Source organism: Epinephelus lanceolatus, chromosome 23, assembly GCF_041903045.1.
Source record: "Epinephelus lanceolatus isolate andai-2023 chromosome 23, ASM4190304v1, whole genome shotgun sequence".
Lineage (NCBI taxonomy): Eukaryota > Metazoa > Chordata > Actinopteri > Perciformes > Serranidae > Epinephelus > Epinephelus lanceolatus.
The window spans coordinates 24,638,184-24,658,291 of record NC_135756.1 but is presented as its reverse complement, the minus strand read 5'-3'; the positions used below and the strand labels follow the sequence as shown (position 1 = coordinate 24,658,291).

At 41.1% G+C, this 20,108-nt stretch overlaps 1 protein-coding gene across 1 annotated transcript; it reads right to left on the bottom strand.

The window, feature by feature from the left end:
- Positions 1-214: 214 nt before the first annotated feature.
- Positions 215-15,168, bottom strand: LOC117249253 (peroxisome proliferator-activated receptor alpha-like). The gene is made up of 8 exons (XM_033614774.2): positions 15,026-15,168; positions 9,123-9,354; positions 7,851-8,005; positions 3,383-3,521; positions 2,603-2,802; positions 2,246-2,512; positions 1,852-2,095; positions 215-1,749 (listed from the first exon to the last, which is right to left on the bottom strand). The coding sequence occupies exons 2-8, from the start codon at positions 9,304-9,306 to the stop codon at positions 1,505-1,507; spliced, it is 1,434 nt and encodes a 477-aa protein (XP_033470665.2). The 5' UTR covers positions 9,307-9,354; positions 15,026-15,168; the 3' UTR covers positions 215-1,504.
- Positions 15,169-20,108: the final 4,940 nt, after the last annotated feature.

Genomic DNA, 20,108 nt, shown 5'->3' with positions numbered 1-20,108 from the left:
TCATGAAGGCAAAGCACAGGTGTAATTAATTACATTCATGGCTCACTGGGTCACTTAACTGGAACAAAGCTATCATTAACAGTATTAGTTCCACCTGTGCTTTTCCTGCTGTGGCAACCCCAACTATCTGCAGGTCAGAAGGCCAGTGGCTAATTTATTTAAACAACAGCGTGTGTAGAAAATTAGGCAGGTAAATAAGTCAGGGCATTACATATTTCTCAGTTAAATATATTAGTTTATTTCTACAACATGACATAAATCATTTTATTGAGACAGCAAATCCATCTAATGTACACAGTCCTGTACATGATAAAAAATATAAACAGTTTTGACAAGAAACAGTGTTTCAATACTACATTGTGAGGTGAAGAGCAGCGAAGGAGGCAATCAGCGCTGCACACTCACCTTCCACTATGGCCACCACATTCTTGCTATATTTACAAAATAAAACATAAACCAGCTTAAAAGATTATTGTGTTTGTGGTCAAACTATTCAATACTGGCACATACTGTTTTTTCTTTTTTTTAATGTGTCTTAATGGCAGGATTTGCACAAAAATAGGTGAGCTATCATGTTGTGTTGGTTCTTAGCATTAGGATAAAGGATTACAATAAATACATTACACATTAAATTACAATATTTTCAAATGATGCACCACTGTTTGTGATTTATGAGGTGAGAACATTCCCTGATCAAACACTAAATAGTTAAACAATTGCTCTATGATTTGTTTTGTGGTGCAGGTGTGGTCACAATAGAGGAAACATTATGGCACGACGTGAACACTGATGTAAGTGTTGCTGCAACCACTAATCTCAAAAAGATTGAAGGAGGGAGATGTGGTCGATGTCATTAAGGCACTAGTACATGATGAAAAGTCATGACAATTCCAATTATACACATTAAATATCCAAAATATTAGGAACATGTCCGGTATTGAGTTTAGCGCTTATTGCACAACTAACATTTCAGTTGCCTCAGAATTAAAATTGTTGAAATTTCTTTCATGTCTTTTCAGCTTCTTTTACTGCATTTCAACTTATTGTTCACAGGCAAAATTATTTATTTATTTAGCATCAGTGCACGTATGACTGTAGTAGTCAAGTCCAGGTATTTTTTAATATGTGTACACCCATTTTAAATGCTATGCAAATACACACAGCCTACTCCCAATTTAGCTTTTGTTCAGTGTGTAGAGTAGAAGCTAGCATCCAGAACCCAGTCCATAGCAGTCTCTTGCATAAAAAAATACCTCAAAATATCTATGGTGTAAGATTGAAAAGTTTGTTCCCCAGTCTGTCTCCTTTCACGGAAGCAGCCACGCCTCCTACAAGAGCTGCCTTTCCCCTCCTAGAAGAATTTCATTTATGTTTTGTTCCAGTAAGTCACAGGGACTGAATGCACCCGCTGCAGATCACAGCAGCGTGCACCCATCCAAGCTGCACAATAAGCTGCTCACAGTACACTGATATGCATGATAGTTCATGACCGTGTGCTGTCGTCTCAATACATGTCCCTGTATATTTCTTGCAGGAGCGGGTGCAGCGACGTGTCCTCTGACGTCTTGATTTCCTGCACCAGCTGAGCATGCTCGGTGACCAGCTCCCGGAGGTCGGCCAGTTTCTGCAGCAGTCTGGGGAAGAGGAAGTTGTTGTCCGGGTGGTTGGCCTGCAGGTGGAGCCGTAGCGCCTGAATGATGCTTTCCTGCAGCCGCTCCACAAGAGGCACATCCACCAGGCCTGGGCGATCTGCAGGGGACGGGATCAGATAAAGGGAGAGGTACAAAGGAGGATTCAGTTTCTTTGTGCACTTTTAAATGTGATTCATTTTTTCCACATAATGTCAGTCACCTCCACAGCAGATAATGGCAGCCACGAAAAGGGCCAGGTCGCTGTCGTCCAGCTCCAGGGAGTTGAAGCGTGTGGCAAACTGGAATTTGGGCTCCATCATGTCGCTAAATGGCCGCCGGAGGCTCTTGAGGAATTCTCGTGTGATGAAGCCTCCACCACGCGCCACCAGGAGGCCATCTTTGTTCATGCAGGACGCCAGGAGGGTGAAGAGGGCTTCATAAACGCCATATTTCAATAGAGTCACCTGAACAGGCAGGTAAGGTTGCCACAGCATGAATCAGATGTGCTTAAAAATGTGTTTCAAATGATTTCACACAAAAATTAAAACAGAAAAAACATCAAATTTAATTCAAGTTATGACGGCAAATGTCAGATCCTGCTTCCCTAACCCCACCTGATCATTCAGATCCAGGCTCTGGAAACCCGGTACTGCCTTGGCGAACTCCGTCAACTCTGTGACCGTCTCCACCGAGGTGCTCTGGCAGCAGTGGAAGAGCCTGGCTTCGGCTTCCCTCTGCTGGAGCTCCCCACACCCCGTGGCCGGAACCAGCTCCCCAGCTTGAAGGCGGCTCTCCGGCTCTGGACTGTCCCCGTTTACCATATGGACCGCTAACGTCCTCTCTGCCAGCTGGAACGTCTCCATGTCGTGAATGATGAAAGGCTGCGGGGAGAGGATGTTGGAAGGTGAGGATGTCCTTTATTCTGCAGAGATACACACTAAAGAATAGGGTTTTTTTTTTTTTTGCTTTACCGGTTTACTAGTTTTTCCGGTGAGTATGAGCCGTGCTTTTGCCTTGTTCATGTTGAAGTTCCTCATGTAGGCTTCGTGGATCTGCCCTACCAGAATCTTGTGGTCGGCCTGCAAGGGGCTCGCCACCTCCTTCTCCACCATCTTGCTTTCTGCCTTCAGCTTTAGCTTCTCCGCCTGAGGCATCCGACCGAACCGGATGGCTGGTGCATAGAAACATTCATCATTACAGCCAGAAGAGGTTTCAAAATGCTAGGTGAGTTATTTTACAATAAGATAAGCAGTTAAATCCTCCTACAGAAAACACAAATGTCCACTGTTCTCTTTCCTCTCTCCCGAGGACAACATGTCGTCCTCCTCTCAGGTTTCTGACACTGCTCTGTCTGCAGTGGGAGCCCATCAAAACGAACCCAATGACCCCTCAGCAGTCGGTGCAGATGACGGGCCAGATGTGGAGCTATACGGGCCTGTGTTTTCTCAATGTCAAGCTGGCTCCAGCAGGACGTTGTTCTATAAAAACCCAGTCAATGTAAAGCATGCTGATTTGGAGCCAAATCACATTAGGACACGTCCTGCTGTTGTTCAGAACACATAATATGGTGTCGACTGAGGACATGCTGAGCAGAGATTTATGTAACTGCATTCATGAAGCTTAGTTGCAAGTTCTGTCCGTGCTGTATCCGTGTTTCAGTGGACACTGAATTCTTTTTGAAAGATAATGCAACACATTTTCTAATCTCTAAACTGTTTAGCTTTACACTATCTGGAGGTCTCAGGTCTTACCATTGTGGGACATGCCCACAGAGAGGCACTTGTGGAATCGGCAGTACTGGCACTTGTTGCGGTTCTTCTTTTGGATTTTGCAGTTGCGTTCACACTTATCATACTCCAGCTTCAGCCTGATTGTCCTCCTGAAGAAACCCTGGTGGACACAGAATTGCAAATACTGTAGCTATCAACTTCATATGATCTGATTTGAGTGCACAAAAGGTTCCTCGCCCCATATGGAAATCAGTTAATCTTCACGATGAGACTATGTCCTGTACGCTCCCCTCGCCTTCCAGGTCAGAAACAATCTTGGAACCCGTCTGCTATTGTCCGGCGATGATAAAGCCTCTGGGGGGCAATAATTCAGGCTGATCTGGTGCAGCCAGCGGATATCCAGGCCAAGACTTACGCTTACGTGTGCCAACCATTTTGGCGAATGACTAAAAATAAAAACTAATATAAAGCCAAATCATTGTCAGACAAGAGCTGATAGGTTTTGAGATTGCATTTCTGCCAATGCATTCCACCTCTCCACAGGGACTTTTTACCTGCTGTATAAACATGATTGGTCAACACTAGAATAGAATAGAATAGAATAGAATAGAATAGAATAGAATAGAATAGAAATTTATTGTCATTGCTCCAGAAGAAAACAATGAAAAACAGTTTGACACCTCCAGAATTGCAGCAGCAAACATCATATATACATTCATTCATAAATAAAATAACAATAAAAAGAGATTAAAAGTGTGACTCGTGCAGACAGTTCAGTGCGCGTCATTGGATATCAGGGGTGATGGCCATAACAGCTCGTGGGTAGAAGCTGTTTCTCAGTCTATTTGTTTTGGTTTTTATTGTCCTGTATCTTCTCCCAGAGGACAGAGGAGAAAACAGAGAATGTCCAGGGTGTGAATGATCTTTGGAAATAGCACTGGCTTTCTTTTCCAGTCGGCCAGTGTAAATGTTGGTAAGTGACGGCAATGGTGATCCAGTAACACGCTCAGCCGCCCTCACCACCCGCTGGAGATCCTACTTGTTCTCCTCTGTGCAGCTGGAGAACCACACAGTGCAGCAGTAGGTCAGGATGCTCTCTATGGCTGCCTGGTAGAAGTTGGTGAGCAGGTGATGAGGGAGGTGAGCGTGTTTTAACTTCCTGAGGAAGTACAGTCTTTGTTGGGCTTTCCTCACCTGGTGTGAGATGTGCATGGTCCAGGTGAGAATAGGTCAGAATACAAACAGAAAAAGGAAGAACTTCCGATACTAAATCTTGTCCGGTCACCAACAGAAAACTTTTAAGCTTCCCCTCCCCCTAGCTTTTCAAACTGGTATTACTGGTAAATGGACCTACTCTTGTATAGCGCCTTTATAGTCATCCGACTATTTTTTTTTTTACACTACGAGTCACATTCACCCATTCACACACATTCATACACTCGTGGCCGAGGTTTTTAACTCAATGACATACTGATGGAACAGCCATCGGGAGCAATTTGGGGGTCGGTATTTTGCTCAAGGATGCTTCGACATGTAGGCTGGAGGATTGAACCTCCGATCTTCTGATTGGTGCACGACCCACTCTACCTCTGAGCCTCAGCTGCCCACGCTTATTGCTGGTGCTGCTATTACAAAAACAACTGGATCACATGAATCTACTCATGGATGAGAGGCTCGTGCTTGTGACAGCGTGAGATGTTAACATCAATGGCGTCCTCCTCGAAAGAAAGTAGTTCCTACATGAAACCGCACACAACAAGGTCTGTGGATTATCTTGAGTAACCAGGTCATGATTTCTTGAAAGAGACAAGTACTTTCTTGGCGCTTTTTGAGCACCACAAACCAAGCGCCATCAAGTTTTATTATATTAGAGAAAAGGTAGACATCTCTACGGCCGATATCTCAAACAATCTGCAACTCACAGCAAAACAATCTAGATTAACAAACAGCACTAAAAGCAAGATGAAAATATGTACTTTTAATTTTAGGGTGAACTGTCCCTTTAAGATCTGTTTAATGGTGCTCTTGCATTGCTTATTGTTATTTAGGAAATATGGCCACGTGGCTCTTGATTCTTGAACTCTTATTTTAAGAAGCATGAGTACCAAGGCTGTGGACACCTCATATGTCAGACACCTATATGTGCAGCACCATATAATACTGTACATGCATTCAACATTATAAGCCCTGGCTGGACCGTATGGTGGAATTACATCTATATTTAAAGACAGATATGTTTCAAGGTGTACAGTAAACCCTGACCTTTCCGAGGAACAACTCTGACATACAACAAGATGTACTGCAGCCCTTCAGCACACACTGATATACAGGGCAGTGGGCCAACACATGCTAACAGATGTCGCACATGTGCCGAAACACATGATCCATTTGACGCACACTCACACACACCTATGTGCATCACTGAAACTTCAAGCAGGACATTCCTCATCCCTCAGGATATGGATTTTCTGGCAATATATCTGGAACCGCACTGTCGTGCAATACATCACCTGTCATTTTAAAGAAGGTCTTGTCTTGCCTTTATGTTGCAGACACATTGTTATTACGGGTTATTGTGTGTTGCAGATCACTTTTTGTGGTGTTTCTAACCAACAAAATGCAGTTTTGTGGGGAGAAGTGGGTCACGAAAACACTGCAAAGGTCCAGCCATATGATAGTCATCAAAACTACATTACAGAACAACAGAACCACACAGGGAGGAAAAACAGATGTGTGTGTTTACAGCATGCATGTCTTTGCATGTCTGCATATGGGTGTACAGACACAACCGGTACTTAGTCATGATATATAGCTGTGAGTAACATGACTAAGACGTAAGCAAACAGATATATTGTGCAACACCTCCTTAAGGGCAAACGTGTTTTAGTGAAACTGAAAAGTTTTAAGTCAGGCATCGTTGTGGCCTATTCAAACTTTACTTATTGAGCAGGTAGAGGTGTTGTGATTAACCTTCCCATTACTGAACACTTTCTCTGACTGCTCTGAAGCTATAAACCTCTCATGCAAATTCCTACCATCATCACCACAGACTTAATCCCTCGCACCACATTCCATTCACATTCCCGCTATTGAGCGCTCCTCTCTTAAAGCGAGGTGTTGAAAGTGATACGCAGAGCCCGACCGGCGTGAACTGTGACTGCTACATATCACGAGCCAGATCTTTCCATGATGGCGCAATATCATCAGTCAGAGCAGCAGAGTGCTGTCAGAATACACCTCTCAAATGTGCAGCGTCCAACAGTTTCAGTGCAATCATGTCTCTGCTTTTAGAATAGCGGCGGTCTGACACGAGGGTGGACGAGATTAGCATTATTTGGGGCAATTCTGATGAATGACATGTGCGTCATAAACCAGAACCCTGCAGAGAGCATGGCTAATTTTGAAGCGCATCAAACACGCAGATGGGCATTGTGCAACTGACAGCATTCTGCAAAACCTGGATAGAGAAATGAAAAATGTCCATTTCTAGAGACTGAAATTGACAGTGTTGTGCCAGTCCAGAGGATTGGGAAAAAACAGATTCTCTGCAGTACAAGTAATACTGAGAAGAAACAGAAACCAGTAGCAACTCTGTCTAACTTCAAACACAATTTCAAGGTGACGCTGTGGCCGTTTGGAGAAACATTCACACTCAAGGTCACAAGTCAAAAAGTTATGCATAAATAGCAAACAAAGGCTCAGACTAGCAGCAACAACCTGCCGTCGGCTTAGAGAGGTATTTGGCTACAACAACCTCACATGACTCGTGAAACAATGCAGCGATGACGCTTAGTGCTTTTAACACACTCAGTGCTCTCAGTTACAAAATGTTCTCATTGTCACTGTCTCCTAATGACATCACTATGCTCCCTGAAGCCTCAAGAATCTCTGGCATCTGTCCCGTAGAGCTAGACTGATTCAGGATTAGGATTTACCCTTATCTACCCTTTAAAAATACGTATGCAAACCAAATTTCTCTTGTCATCAAATCCCAACACGACTCTGTCTGAAGGTAATATTTTGTATCGAGCGCAGCAGGGCTCTGTGCCAGCAGCAGCTCCATGTGTGTACAAGTGTGTGTATGTGTGCTAACGTCACTGAGTTGGGCTCGTTGCCAAGCAGGCGAGAATGGCAATCGACCAAGGCCACCGTGTCCCCTACCTCACATGACCCGGCTGCGTGTCTCAGAAACTTTCCGCTGGCCTTCAGGTCAGGTGCCTCTACATGCCGAGCTTTGTGTGTGTTTGGGTGTGCGTGCTTCAGTGCAGGCATTGCATGTACACGAGTGTGTTGTTAATACACAAACACACACCACTTTTGCTTTAGCAGCACATGCTATCATCGGTCTGACTGGGATTGTATCGGTCTTTATGTTTACATTCACAGCCCTTATATCTCCTCTCACTGCGGTATGTACACTATGGCAGTACATGTATACAAGATGTACTCTAACTCTGCACTATGGACGTTTTAGTCCCACGTCACTCACCTTGCAGCCCTCGCAGGCATGCACGCCGTAGTGGAAGCCTGATGCCTTGTCTGAGCACACCCGGCAGTCCAGGTAGAGGGGGCTGAAGTTTTCCTCTGGGCCTGGTGTGGCTCCGCACACCCCCGATGACGGGCTGGAGGCCGGGGTCAGGGTGTCTACAGCAACACAAGAACAAAGGAGACATCAAAGCAAATTCAATCCAAATTGAGACATCCACTTTACACCTACTCTTAGAAAATGAGTCACTGTAATATTATACACAAAGGAGGAGACGTGAGTCCTCAGCTGGCAAACTGAAAACACTTTAAGGTGAGGGCACAGAATTTTGATTCAGAAAACTTCAAGCATCAAACACTTAATTTCTTGCATACTGGTAATTTTTTATATACCAATTTGTGCCTTTTCTGCACCGATTTATGTTCTAAATGTCTTTAATATTGTCTAAATAAAAGTCCTATGCTACTTTCATGTTTTTATTGGGGGGAGAGGGTGGACACATGTTCTAAAGACTGAGGCGAGACCTTGTGTCCCCCTTAAAATCTATACCTATGCTTTAAAAGACAGTTTGAAAAATACTGCAGCACACATGCAAATGAACAACATCTGTTCAACATATATCACATTGTATCGTATCGTATCGTATTGTTATATTGTAATGTGTTGTAACATTATATTAATCCACCTTGGACATGGAACAATCTTTAAAAAGATCTAAAATTAGAAACACTTACAGTATATTCATTGGTGAATTTAATGGTATCAGAAAGAACGTGGTGACGGAGACATGTGCTTGTGTTTCTTGAGAGGCCACCATGTTTGAATAGTTGTTGTTTTACTGTGGATTTTTGTCCTTTATGTTGTATTTGTTGCATTTCAGGTGTGTTTTGATTGGCTGCTACCTCAGCCAGGTCTTTCTTGTAAAAGAGATTGTCAATCTCAGTGGGACTTCCTGGTTAAATAAAGGTTAAATAAATAAATATTGGACTCCTAACAAGCAAAAAACCATCACAGTAATGGCAAAAATAAAAATTCTGTTAAATAGATCAGGAAAAATTATTTTTTTCCTTGATTGAAACTGAGGAATCATTTGTCCACTTGAGTTTCCTGCAAACTTAAAGAATTTAAGTTGATGTGTCTCCATGAAATTACAGGAGGCATGTGTCATTTTTTAAGTGCTGCTCAGAAATTTGGAGACAGCCTCATCAACGACACACAGAAAGTTGAATTTAATCATGTTATCAGACAGCGTTTTACATAAGCCTAACTACTCACCCAGTGCAATGGAGCTTTCAGACCCTGAGCCAGTGCTGTGGTACACCGAGAAATCAAATCCCAGTGCATCATCTCCTATAGACTGGGAGATGTCACGAAGATCCTCCATCAGGTCTCCACACAGCGGACTGTCCAGCAGGGAATCCCCCAGTGGGGATGGGGGGCTAAAGAGATCCCCTGCCATGGTGGAGATCAAGGCGAATCTGGGAGGAACAGCCCCTCACTCACCAGACTGTGATAAGAGGAGAGAGAGAGAGAGAGAGAGAGAGAGAGAGAGAGAGAGAGAGAGAATGAATATGAGGACAATGGGTGATAATGAGACTGGGAATCCTCAGGTAGGCGTTAGACTGGTTGTGAGTTTTAAAACGCCCAGCTCTGGGAAAAAAGTCTAGTTAGTTTTAAAATTGGGAGCAAGCCTCTGAGGGGATTTTTTTAGTTTGAAGTACGACAAAAACTTGCTGCCATGTTGGCCATAGTAGAAGTAGTAGAAGTAAGTTATTCTAACCATTTTGACCTTTTGTCCACAAAATTTTTCAAATTTGAAAACTTTTTGAAATCAGTCTCCAGTGTAGATGAGTTTGAAAACGCCAGCCTCACATCAGGATCAGGGCTATGGGATGATCTTCTGTGGCAGCTGTTTCATTAACATTACCAGCTGTGTTGTAACATTATTATTGTCTCACAGTATGTCATTTTAGTTTCCAGAAAATGTCTAAAAACTCTTTGATAAAGCTTTCAGTTAGGGCTGGCTCAGGCTTCTCTTGAACCAGCCCCTAGTTAGGCTGATATAGGCCTAGACTGCCGGGAGACTTCCTGTGATACACCGAGCTCCTCTTATCTTCTTTCTCTAAGCATTTGTATATTCATGTCCCATTAACGCATGTTACGATATAGGCCTCTTCTTGGGAGCTTTTCTGCTTTCTCATCTCGCAGGTTGCCATATGTCAGGGTTGCGCCTGCATCTTGGGTCATTGTTGCACTACCGCTATGGTCATGCCTGATGCTAGTACTGCTTTTGTTATTAGTCATATTTCTACTACTATTATTATACATATATTGTAATTATCATTACATGCATACACTATTATATATTAATATAATATCATACATATGCTATCACATACTTATACTACCTATATTATTATTAGTCATATTTCTATTACCATTGATACAGTCATTACTGTTGTGGCTGTGCATCTCTCCCCCTGTCTCTGTGTATTACTTTGTCATATTGATTGTCTATAATTTTATTATGTTGATCTGTTCTGCACACACAACATCTATGGCACGTCTGTCCCTCCTGGGAGAGGCATCCTTCCTAAGTTGCGCTTCCTGATGTTTCTTCCATTTTTTCCTTGTACACTGTCAGGGTCCAAGAACAGAGTGTCGTATGCTGTCCAGATTTTAAAACCACATGAGACAAATTGTCATTTGTGATTTTTGTACTGAATTTAAATTGAATTCTTAGTGTGGACAAGACGTCCAAGTTTAGTGTTTAATGGGGCCATCAATCAACAGAGGAAGAGCCTGGGTGGCAGGCAATAAGGCTGCATCTTCCTACTACATTAGGATACTATTACTATGTTAACTACATTTCTACAGAAGTAACACAACTTGTATGACGGTAGCTTGGAGCTCCTTTATTTTCCTGATTTTTTAAACGTTTTTCCGTCCATTTTTTGCTTTGAGAATTTTGGGGAAGTGCTGTCTGAATGAATTATTTCCCACCTGTTCTCCCAATAATCTAATTGGGACTCGCCCCTAAACGAATACACAAAAAGGTCAGATTCAGGTAACGTATTCTCATTTGAACCCTGATGAAGAGCTACTAAGTCTGAAACCTGACCTTTTTTAACTCTTTAATTAACAAGCCATGTAAGTTAACTGTTAAATACATGACTTCAAACTCAATCTTTTCTATGTGTGAGTGCCTGAAGTTTGCTCTTAAGCACATGTCTAAAGATTTCAATCATTTTTCTTCTAGAGGACCACCATTAAGTGCAGCAAAAGATTTACCCACTACCTTTCTGGTTGCAGGTTTAAGACATAGCCACCGTGATGTTGCCCAGTTGTTTGTGGACTTGCATTCTGGAGCCTTGAGTTTGGCATTTTGGCAGTTGTTATTTTGGTTCTCTGGAGTCAGAAGTGACCATATTTGGATGAGAGGGTGAAACTGTGGATCTGACTGACTTGTGAATCACAAGGTAGTCACAGCCTTAAGCCAACACTACTTTATTGTCTATTTTACTCTAAAAGGGACCATGGTTTACAAAATGAACATCATGCTGTACTAAAGAAGACTTGAAACTAGCAGTTGAGACCATGAACTCGTTAGAAAATGTTTACTTCGGTAATAAATCAAGTAAGACGTAGGGTCATTTTCTCATAGACTTGTAGACATTTGGATTTCTGTTTGCAATCAGCTTCATTTTTCAGACCCCAAGACAACTTCTTGTTAAAATAAAACATCACAAATATGTACAAACCTCAAATGTCCTGAAAATACAGAGCCAGATCTTTTCCGCAGTGGGGACAGGTATAACTCTTAATTCCAGAGCTAAGTTCATAATGTGAAGGTGCTTGTTTAGTAAGTGAACCATGCCCATAGAGTCAGCAGTGACACATTATTCACAGATTAAATTCCCACCTGTCCAGCCAAAGTACACAACCTGCAGTGTGCACTGTGTGATTTATTGACCAACCCCGATGCTCCTGAGACTTAAAAGAGACTCGGCGAGTACAGACTGTGCATCGTGGCTTTCCTCTCTCTTACATTACTTTCAACAAAGCGTCATCTGTCTATCTGTTCCCCTGCCTGTCTGTCCTCTCTGAGAGGATCTTAAAGTATGTGTGGGAGGGAGCTTGGTGGAGCTCCCAGCTGCTCACAGCGGGGTAAAGGACATCTGTTTGAGTCATCCCCACAACATCACAGCGCCAATGCTCATGTTCTATAATGCTCCCTCCGACTTCCTGTAATTCATCGCGGCTGATGTTACAGTTGTTGTTCTGGAGACTGTAGACTGATTGGCTTGTGAGATTACAACTTTACAAAGTCTGTACAGCCCCTGGGTATCGCTATTGATGTGATCAGGAACACCAAATTGTGAGATAAAGGCAGACAAACCTTTAAAAATAGATGTGAAATCCCCCTCCTAAACCTTTCCTCTTACATTATTACACTAAAATTTGATCTGTGTTGTAATTGTAACAAAGTTAGACCATCTAAGCAGGAATCAGTAACATATCTCTGATCTAATACACAGACAGATTTGGCTGAGGGGCCATCCATCACACAGCTCATGTGAGCGCAATGTAAAATCTTAGTTTACACAGCTGCATACATCTGTAAGCCCAGCATGGAGGACATGTTAGTTCATATGAGATTGTGCAACTTTAAACTTTCACTGTTGAGAACACCGACTCTCGGTTGAGCTAATGCTTGATCGTGACAATTAGGTACAGTGCTCTCGTTATCTGTGTACTCAGGTCAGACAGTGAGGACATGATTGATCAAAGCCTTCTTGTTTGTCTAGTCTTTGAGGTTGCAGCATTTTCAGGGGACATGTCCAGACACATATGCCAAAGTTGTGCAAGGGGGGGAAAGCTGTGATTGAGTATAAAAAGATTTAGGCTTGTAGCTACAGTGTCTTGTACACTACTCTATAAAGAGTAAAGCGCGGAGACGATAAAGACTGAAGCAGCTGCTGACTAACTGTTGTCAGACTGGTCTGTTGAGCTGCTTTGACGCACAACATCTGACGAACTCATGTCCCTGCCAGGCGACAAAAGATTTCATCATCAAAGTGTGGATTGGGCAAATGTGTTTTTTCACTTGCAACACAACAAATAGCATTTATATCTCAAGTGCATTGAGTTTATCTTAAAATTAACCCATTGATTCCCTTGCATTACTGGCCATCTTGAGTGTTGTCTTTTCAACATCTAACAAATGAGACGTTTGAGAATGCATTACCGTAAGCACACACTTATCAGGGTGTTCATCATCAGACACTTGAATTTAATGGTTTTTAAGTCCCTTCCAAGATCATTTTAAACCAATTTTAAGACAGATTTTTGTACATATAAAGTTAAGAGTTAGGTTAATTTCCATTATGCCAACAGGTACTTAAAAGTGTAAAGTAAAAAGGTAGTTTTAGGTACGAAGATTCCTAACATCAGAAATGTGGACTTCCACGCAAAACAGCTTGACTCATGTTGACAAAAACAACTTGGATAAATGAAATTAGATGAAATGTTTGTGGCACTGAAGGCCTCGCACATTCAAATCTCAAAGTATTTCATGACTTTTGGGGCTTAATATTTATAAAATTGAATGTAAGACATTCGACAAGTTTGTTGGGACACGCAGAAGCCCCGTCTAATGCAGAAAATCGATGTTATGAACCTTGTGTGGTGTAATTTGGGTTGGATCCAGATCTGAAAATTTTCAGATCTGGCATCTCATTTAGAAACACTGCGTACGCACAATACAAAGTCTGAAAGAGGCATGAGCCACTTCCCACACAAAAACTGTGATCTATGAACACAGACTTTGACCCATGCAGATGGTGAGGTGGAAGCCTGATTGCAGACATTGTCGAAAAATGGTGGTGCGTGTAAATTTTCACACTTGCATTCTGTCATGACTATAGAGCTGTCACCATTAGTCCATAATGAGTCACTTTTTAAAAATAGCAAATTAAGTGGCAACTATTTTAATTCTTGTTTGAATCATCTTTAAAACAAAATGCAGAATATTTTATGGTTCTCAAATGTGAGAATTTGCCTATTTTGAGGACTGTTGGTCAGACAGATTGGCATTGTTTTATAGACCACAAATGAAAATAATCATTAGTTCCTGCCCTAATTTCACGAGGAAAGCTGCCCTGACACAAGCTCTGTTGCCTCTACTTCCTCCTCGTTATAAAAAGGTTCAATGAGTGAATTAGCTGGTGCTGACAGCTTTCTAATGAACCAATCTGGTCTGTAGCGTGAGCCTTTTTCATTCACATAACGTATCCTACAAGTAGGTCAACATCTAACTCTTAACTGCGTTGATATGACTTTATTTGCCCTGGATGACTCGGGCCCAGCCCATGTTTCCCCATCACCTCAAAGTACATTGTATTTTAACTCCCAGCGGAACTATAATCCCAGACAGCGGGGCTCTATCTTTAGATCGACAGCAGAAGAGGAAGCACTGAGAGGAGCAGTCAGCTGCACTCAACAAAAGCATGTAAACAGATGACAGTGACAATACAGCAGACCCACAACCAAGATAAAATCAATGGAACTTTGCATTTCGGGAAAGTTTTTGGTCTTATACCCTCTGCTGAATCAGATCCTCTGACCTTTATGAGTCCTTTGATGTCTCTGCAACAAGGTCATCCAAGAAAACCCCAAAGTCAGACTTCCACATTTTGATTGAAATCAGTTCTGCATTTGGAGAAGGTCGTGTTTACTTGTCACTATGTTGCACAGACAAGGAAATGGAAATCTGCTGGGGGCTGAGAGGGGAATTCATGGCCGACATGAAGATATTTCCTTTCATTAGAATGAAGCATTTCTTGACAGTATGTGCGTGTGTGCGGTTTATTACAAAAGCAGGTGCAGGCTTGACTAGTTGGGAAGTTTAAGTGGGGCTCACTAGTCACATAGACTAAGATACAGTGAGAACAGTTACATGCATTCTTCTATGTGCTGTAACAGTAAACAGCTACAGTATGTGACAGTGTATGGTGTTGTAAGACAGCCAGATTTCCTTATGCACTGCTTTGTGCTCATGCGTAATAAGACTCAACTCCTGCACAGTAAAACTTTCTAAATCCCCCCCAGACATGAGGAACATAAGCATAATCACAATTACATAACAACACAGTTTTCAAATAAAGCTCCTGTATTACCTCAGAGGCTGCTATCCCAAGCATTTCCAGATGCTGACGGATGGACGCGTCGGTCCCGGGACGCTCCGGCGCTCAGCTCCCGGTCGGCTCTGCGAACAAACTTGACGCGTTCCTACGTGCTGTCAAAGCTGCGCTCATCCTCTGCAGGAAATAACGTATCGACGGACGGCGACAGGACGCGCACACCCCCCTGACACACCTATGCTTTCAACCAATGTGCACGCGCGGATTTGAAAGTGGACCGCCCCGCTTATTTTGGCAGGACGCAATCACTTCCCGGTGGCGCGGGACGTCACGGGTCGGTGTGGACGTGATGCGGTGACGATGGGTAACGTGCTCTCACCTCCGTTATCCCCAGTAGGTGGACAATACAAGACGGACAGGCAATAAAACACCACTTCCTGGCTTAAATGGCTCCGTGACGAAGCATCATGTACAGTGGAGACGCTGTAAATCACTGCGTAATTACACGTCACCATCACCACCATTCCTCGTTTTAGTATTTGTCTGACGCTGAATGTGCGTGGAGCTGGTGTGTGTCGAGGACTGTTTCCCTGTCGATATGCGTCTCTATCCACCTCAACCTGAACCAAACCGTGTCCCTAACCCTCACCACCAAGGGGGGCCCTGCGCATTAACAGAGGGGAAACACTGTTTAACAAGGTAACAGACTTCAGTGTAACACCTGCTTTCCTTCGGCGCATGCAGCCTACCCGAGATGTGGAGACACTACCACATACACACATTCTTGTACTTATGTCTTTGTGAGGACCCTCACTGACATAATGCATTCCCTGGTCCCTAACCCTAACCAGCACAACTAAATACCTAACCCCAACCCTTACCGTAACCCTAACCTGAACCCTAAAACCAGGTCTTAACCCTTAAACTGGTCTTTGCAAAGTGAGGACCAGGCAAAATGTCCTCACTTTGCAAAAATGTCCTCACACTGTTGCTAAAATATCCTTTTTGGTCCTCACTATATGGCATGTACAACCTCACCTCCATTATTATATCCACTGTTGGGAAGGTTACTCTTGAAATGCAATAGTTTACAGATTATAGGTTACCCTGTTAAAAAAGTAATGTAACTATTTAATTACCTCATCAAAGTAATGTAACTGATTACATTTGATTAATTGTCTAACCAATGTATTTTAACCAGGCAATAAAGCTAAAAAATGTATGGAAATAAGCGATGCCAAAAGAAGACATTGCTTCAAGGCGAAAAGATGCAAAGCATCACAGTGAATAAGTGATTCAGTTTGCCACCTTGGACATATACCGGTTTTAAAAGCCACATATATATATTTATTTATATATGTATATAAATGCAACCCCTTGGTAATCACCAACATTTTGATTACTGTTATTTCTTTACATATTTTTTCGCAGTAACTGATTACAATTACTTTGTAATTTAATTACTGTAGCCTAACTAGTTACATGTAACTAGTTACTCCCAACCACTGGCTATATTATACTTTACCATAAAACACCATATTGTATTTGATATTCTATTCAGTTCTTTTATACTGCTGACCTATACTACATATGTTATATCCTACTCTATACTTAGTGGTGGAATGTAACTAAGTAGCTACAGTTACTCGAGTACTGTACTTAGGGACTATTCTTTATTTATCAGAGGGGAGTGGTGGCCAGGGTGTGGCTTTTTTTTTTTCCTGCACCCTCCCTGAAGCTACCTTGAGCCTTCCTGAGTGACAGAAGTGACAGAAAATGCATGACCCTCCCTCCACCACAAATTAGTTAGTAGTTTTTAAAATGTACCTTTTGATGTTTGAAAGTTAAAAGTTGAAGATGAAATCCTTATGTTGTGAGAGAAAAAAAAGAAAAACCTTGTTTTTTCATTCTTTTCATGCATGCTGGTTAATTACTGCACATGGTTTATTTTTGGCCAAGTGATAAGCTCAAATCTGTAGTGGTGTTTTTTTTTTTTTTTTTTTTTTTTTTTGATGAAAGTGTTCATCACTTATTATGTGTCCAATGATGGCCAGAAATGTGAAAATCCTATGACAATTATTTGTTACAGTTGCAGGTTATGACAAATGGTGTAAATTTTGCAAATTAAAAAAACAACAACATGCAGGTGGATTTGGAAGGTATGTACTAAAAAAAAATCTGCAGTAAAATAATACAAAATACAACCATTTACATTTGTGTGCTCCTCCCTTGAGCTAAAAAAAAAAAAAACCCAAACTAAGTCGTCGTCCCCCCCCCCGCCCCCCCCAGTGCTTTCAAAATTATTTGACATGCCTATCCCTTTTTGCACCACCCTCCCCCTCATAAATGACAGTTACTTTAGAAAAAATTTGTGGTACTAAAATCTTTTTATGGCGTTTTCTACTTCACAACATTTCAGAGGGAAATAATGTACTGTTTACTTCACTACAATTTTTTGACAGCCTTAGTTACTGGTTGCTTTTCAAATTAAGATTTTTGCATTCAAAACAGCTTATAAAATATGTTTTCTCACAAATCAAACTAACCAGCAATATACCAAAGCATGGGTGGATTATGAGTTATTGGGCCCCTGGGCACAGACATACAGAAGGCCCCACCACCTCTCCTACATAGGAGCAAGACACACAGACTTTGTGATGGTTTTGCTGCTTTTTAATTTTTGTAGTTGTTTTGTCTCTGAGGTTATTTCGTCTTCTTGTGGTTGTGACTCACTGTAGTCATTTTGTGTCTCTTGGGGTAATTTTGTCTTTTTTGGTGGTTTTGTGTCTCTAAGAGAACATTTTGTTTCTTTTTTTGATCATTTGTGTCTCTTTTAGGTGTTTTGTATCTTTGTGGTGTTTTGTTTTATGGCTTTTTTAGTGATTTTTGTGTCTTGTGGTTATTTTGTGTTCTTTGTAGTTGTGATGTGTCTCTTTGAGGTAAATTTGTATCTTTTTGATCGTTCAGTGAGACATCCATGCACAAGTACAGCCAAAAACAATTAGTGGACAGGCATTTCTCATTATTTTCAGATTTTTTTATGAATCAAACAGTCAAAGATTAACCCACAGAAAAAATAAGCACAAGTTGCAGTCTGTACTAACATACCATGGTTAAAAAAATAAATAAATAAATCTAATGATATAATATATAATAATGGAACAGTCACAGGAGCCATTTCTCTGCATTGAGTACTTTTACTTTTTATACTTCAAAGTACATTTTCCTAATTATACTTCAATGCATTTACTCAAGTTACATTTTAAGGCAGGATTTTTTTCAGGGTGGTATCAGTAGGTGTACTTTTACTCAAGTAAAGGATCTGAATACTTCCTCCACCACTGGTTATACTAAATACCATGTGATATTGTTGTACTACACTATATATTGTTATACTGTGCCACTAGTGCATTACTACACCACTCATATCCCATACTATATCATGTACCATATTATACTATATCATGTTAAAATGCTACACTGACTTTTGCACTCTATTATATTTAATAGAGACAAATACTGAGTACCATCACTTACATCATATATTAGTCTGTCATCCACTGTTTACAGAGATACCTGAATATTTGTCTGCTCATGTATAGTTTTATTTTATTATTCTATTATTTCAGTTTATGTACCTTTTATTATTTATTTCTGTTATTCTCTGTACTTATCTGTATTTATTTATGTCCTTGTTCTGCTGCAACTTAATTTCCCTGCTGGGATCAATAAAGTTGTACATTATCATACAAAATGTCAAATAATATGTGCTAGGCTGCTTTTTTGAATATTAACCTAATACTGAGCAGTGTACATTTTTCTTACATTAATTTGTACAATAGTACACCCATAGCCTTTGTTTTGTGAATGGTAGTCAAGTAGATGTTTTGAACATATGTGCAGTGGTGGAATATAATAGAGTTTATAAAATATGTTACCAGACAGTATTAAAACAGTAGCTCCACCTCAGCTGCCAATCACAATAAAATTCTACTTACACATTAATGCACCAGTAATAATAACCACACAATATATTATATAATAGTTTAACAATCACAAGAGCCATTTTTATCGAAATTATTTTGAGTGACTTACTTTTGATATTTTGAGTACATTATTCTTATTACACTTACTTCACATTTTCAGTGCAGGGCTTTTAATACAGTATTTTTAAATTGCAGTATTCCTACTGTTATCTAAGGATCTGAGTACTTCCTCCAACACTGCATATACATTATACATCGTCTAGATGTATTCATACGAGATAATCACATTTCCAGACTGTCACTTGGTTAGGAAGAGATGTGGTCCTGGACTTTGACTGTATTTAATCTCTTAGGGATCAACAAGACTATATTATCTACACATTAATAGGGGCATATTCTGCAGTGCAACAGCCTATGAGCCACATGTTGTTCTATTAGTAAACTATACTCCTGTTTTTAGGTGTAAATTCTTGACATTTGCAGTGCAGCTATACATTTATGTCTTTATTATTTGTAAAGTTAACCACAGTAAAACAATATGGGATAATGGGGTTTGCCCTTAGTTTTCTTTGCAAGTTGAGTATGCAACTTTATGGAACATTTGTTTATTAAATGACACATTTTAAATGAGCATTGTCAAGTATCATCCCCTTCCTTTATAGGTAAGCAAACAGAAGTTGGTACCAATAGATTTTTCTTTGCTTCTCCAGTCTTTATAACTTCATAGGCTTTTGCAAAGTAAAGCCAACATCCCAGATAAGTGAAGGACAACATGTAATATCTAGCGCCATCTACTGCGTGTGGGTGCTCGGCAATGTTCAGTGTCTCCATCCTGACTGAGGTGAGAGACTGTCTGGGGGTATTTAGCCATAATCTTTTCCTGTTGACTTTCACAGTAAAGCAAGACAACAAATCTCCTCCGAGGACGCTCTGTGTGTTTTCACACAGACAAGTGGGAGGGTGATAATTTATGATTTCTTGCGGGTACCTCGGCACCTGGTCTCTTGTTCCATCTGTGAGGGAAACACACATGCTAATGTTTTCTGAATTAGAGACAGTCTTCCACACTCAGAAGCTCAGTTAAGTAAAATACACTGTGTGAAACAGATATCAGCTTTGAAGAAGTCTGGGGA

What these genes read in the sequence shown, in the direction of transcription:
- LOC117249253 (XM_033614774.2), bottom strand. Translation starts at nt 9,306, where the DNA reads ATGGCAGGGGATCTCTTTAGCCCCCCATCCCCACTGGGGGATTCCCTG. An exon ending in TGAAAGCTCCATTGCACTGG is followed by an intron (nt 8,006 to 9,122) that starts GTGAGTAGTTAG and finishes GTGTTGCTGTAG; the next exon opens with ACACCCTGACCCCGGCCTCC. An exon ending in ATGCCTGCGAGGGCTGCAAG is followed by an intron (nt 3,522 to 7,850) that starts GTGAGTGACGTG and finishes TGTGTCCACCAG; the next exon opens with GGTTTCTTCAGGAGGACAAT.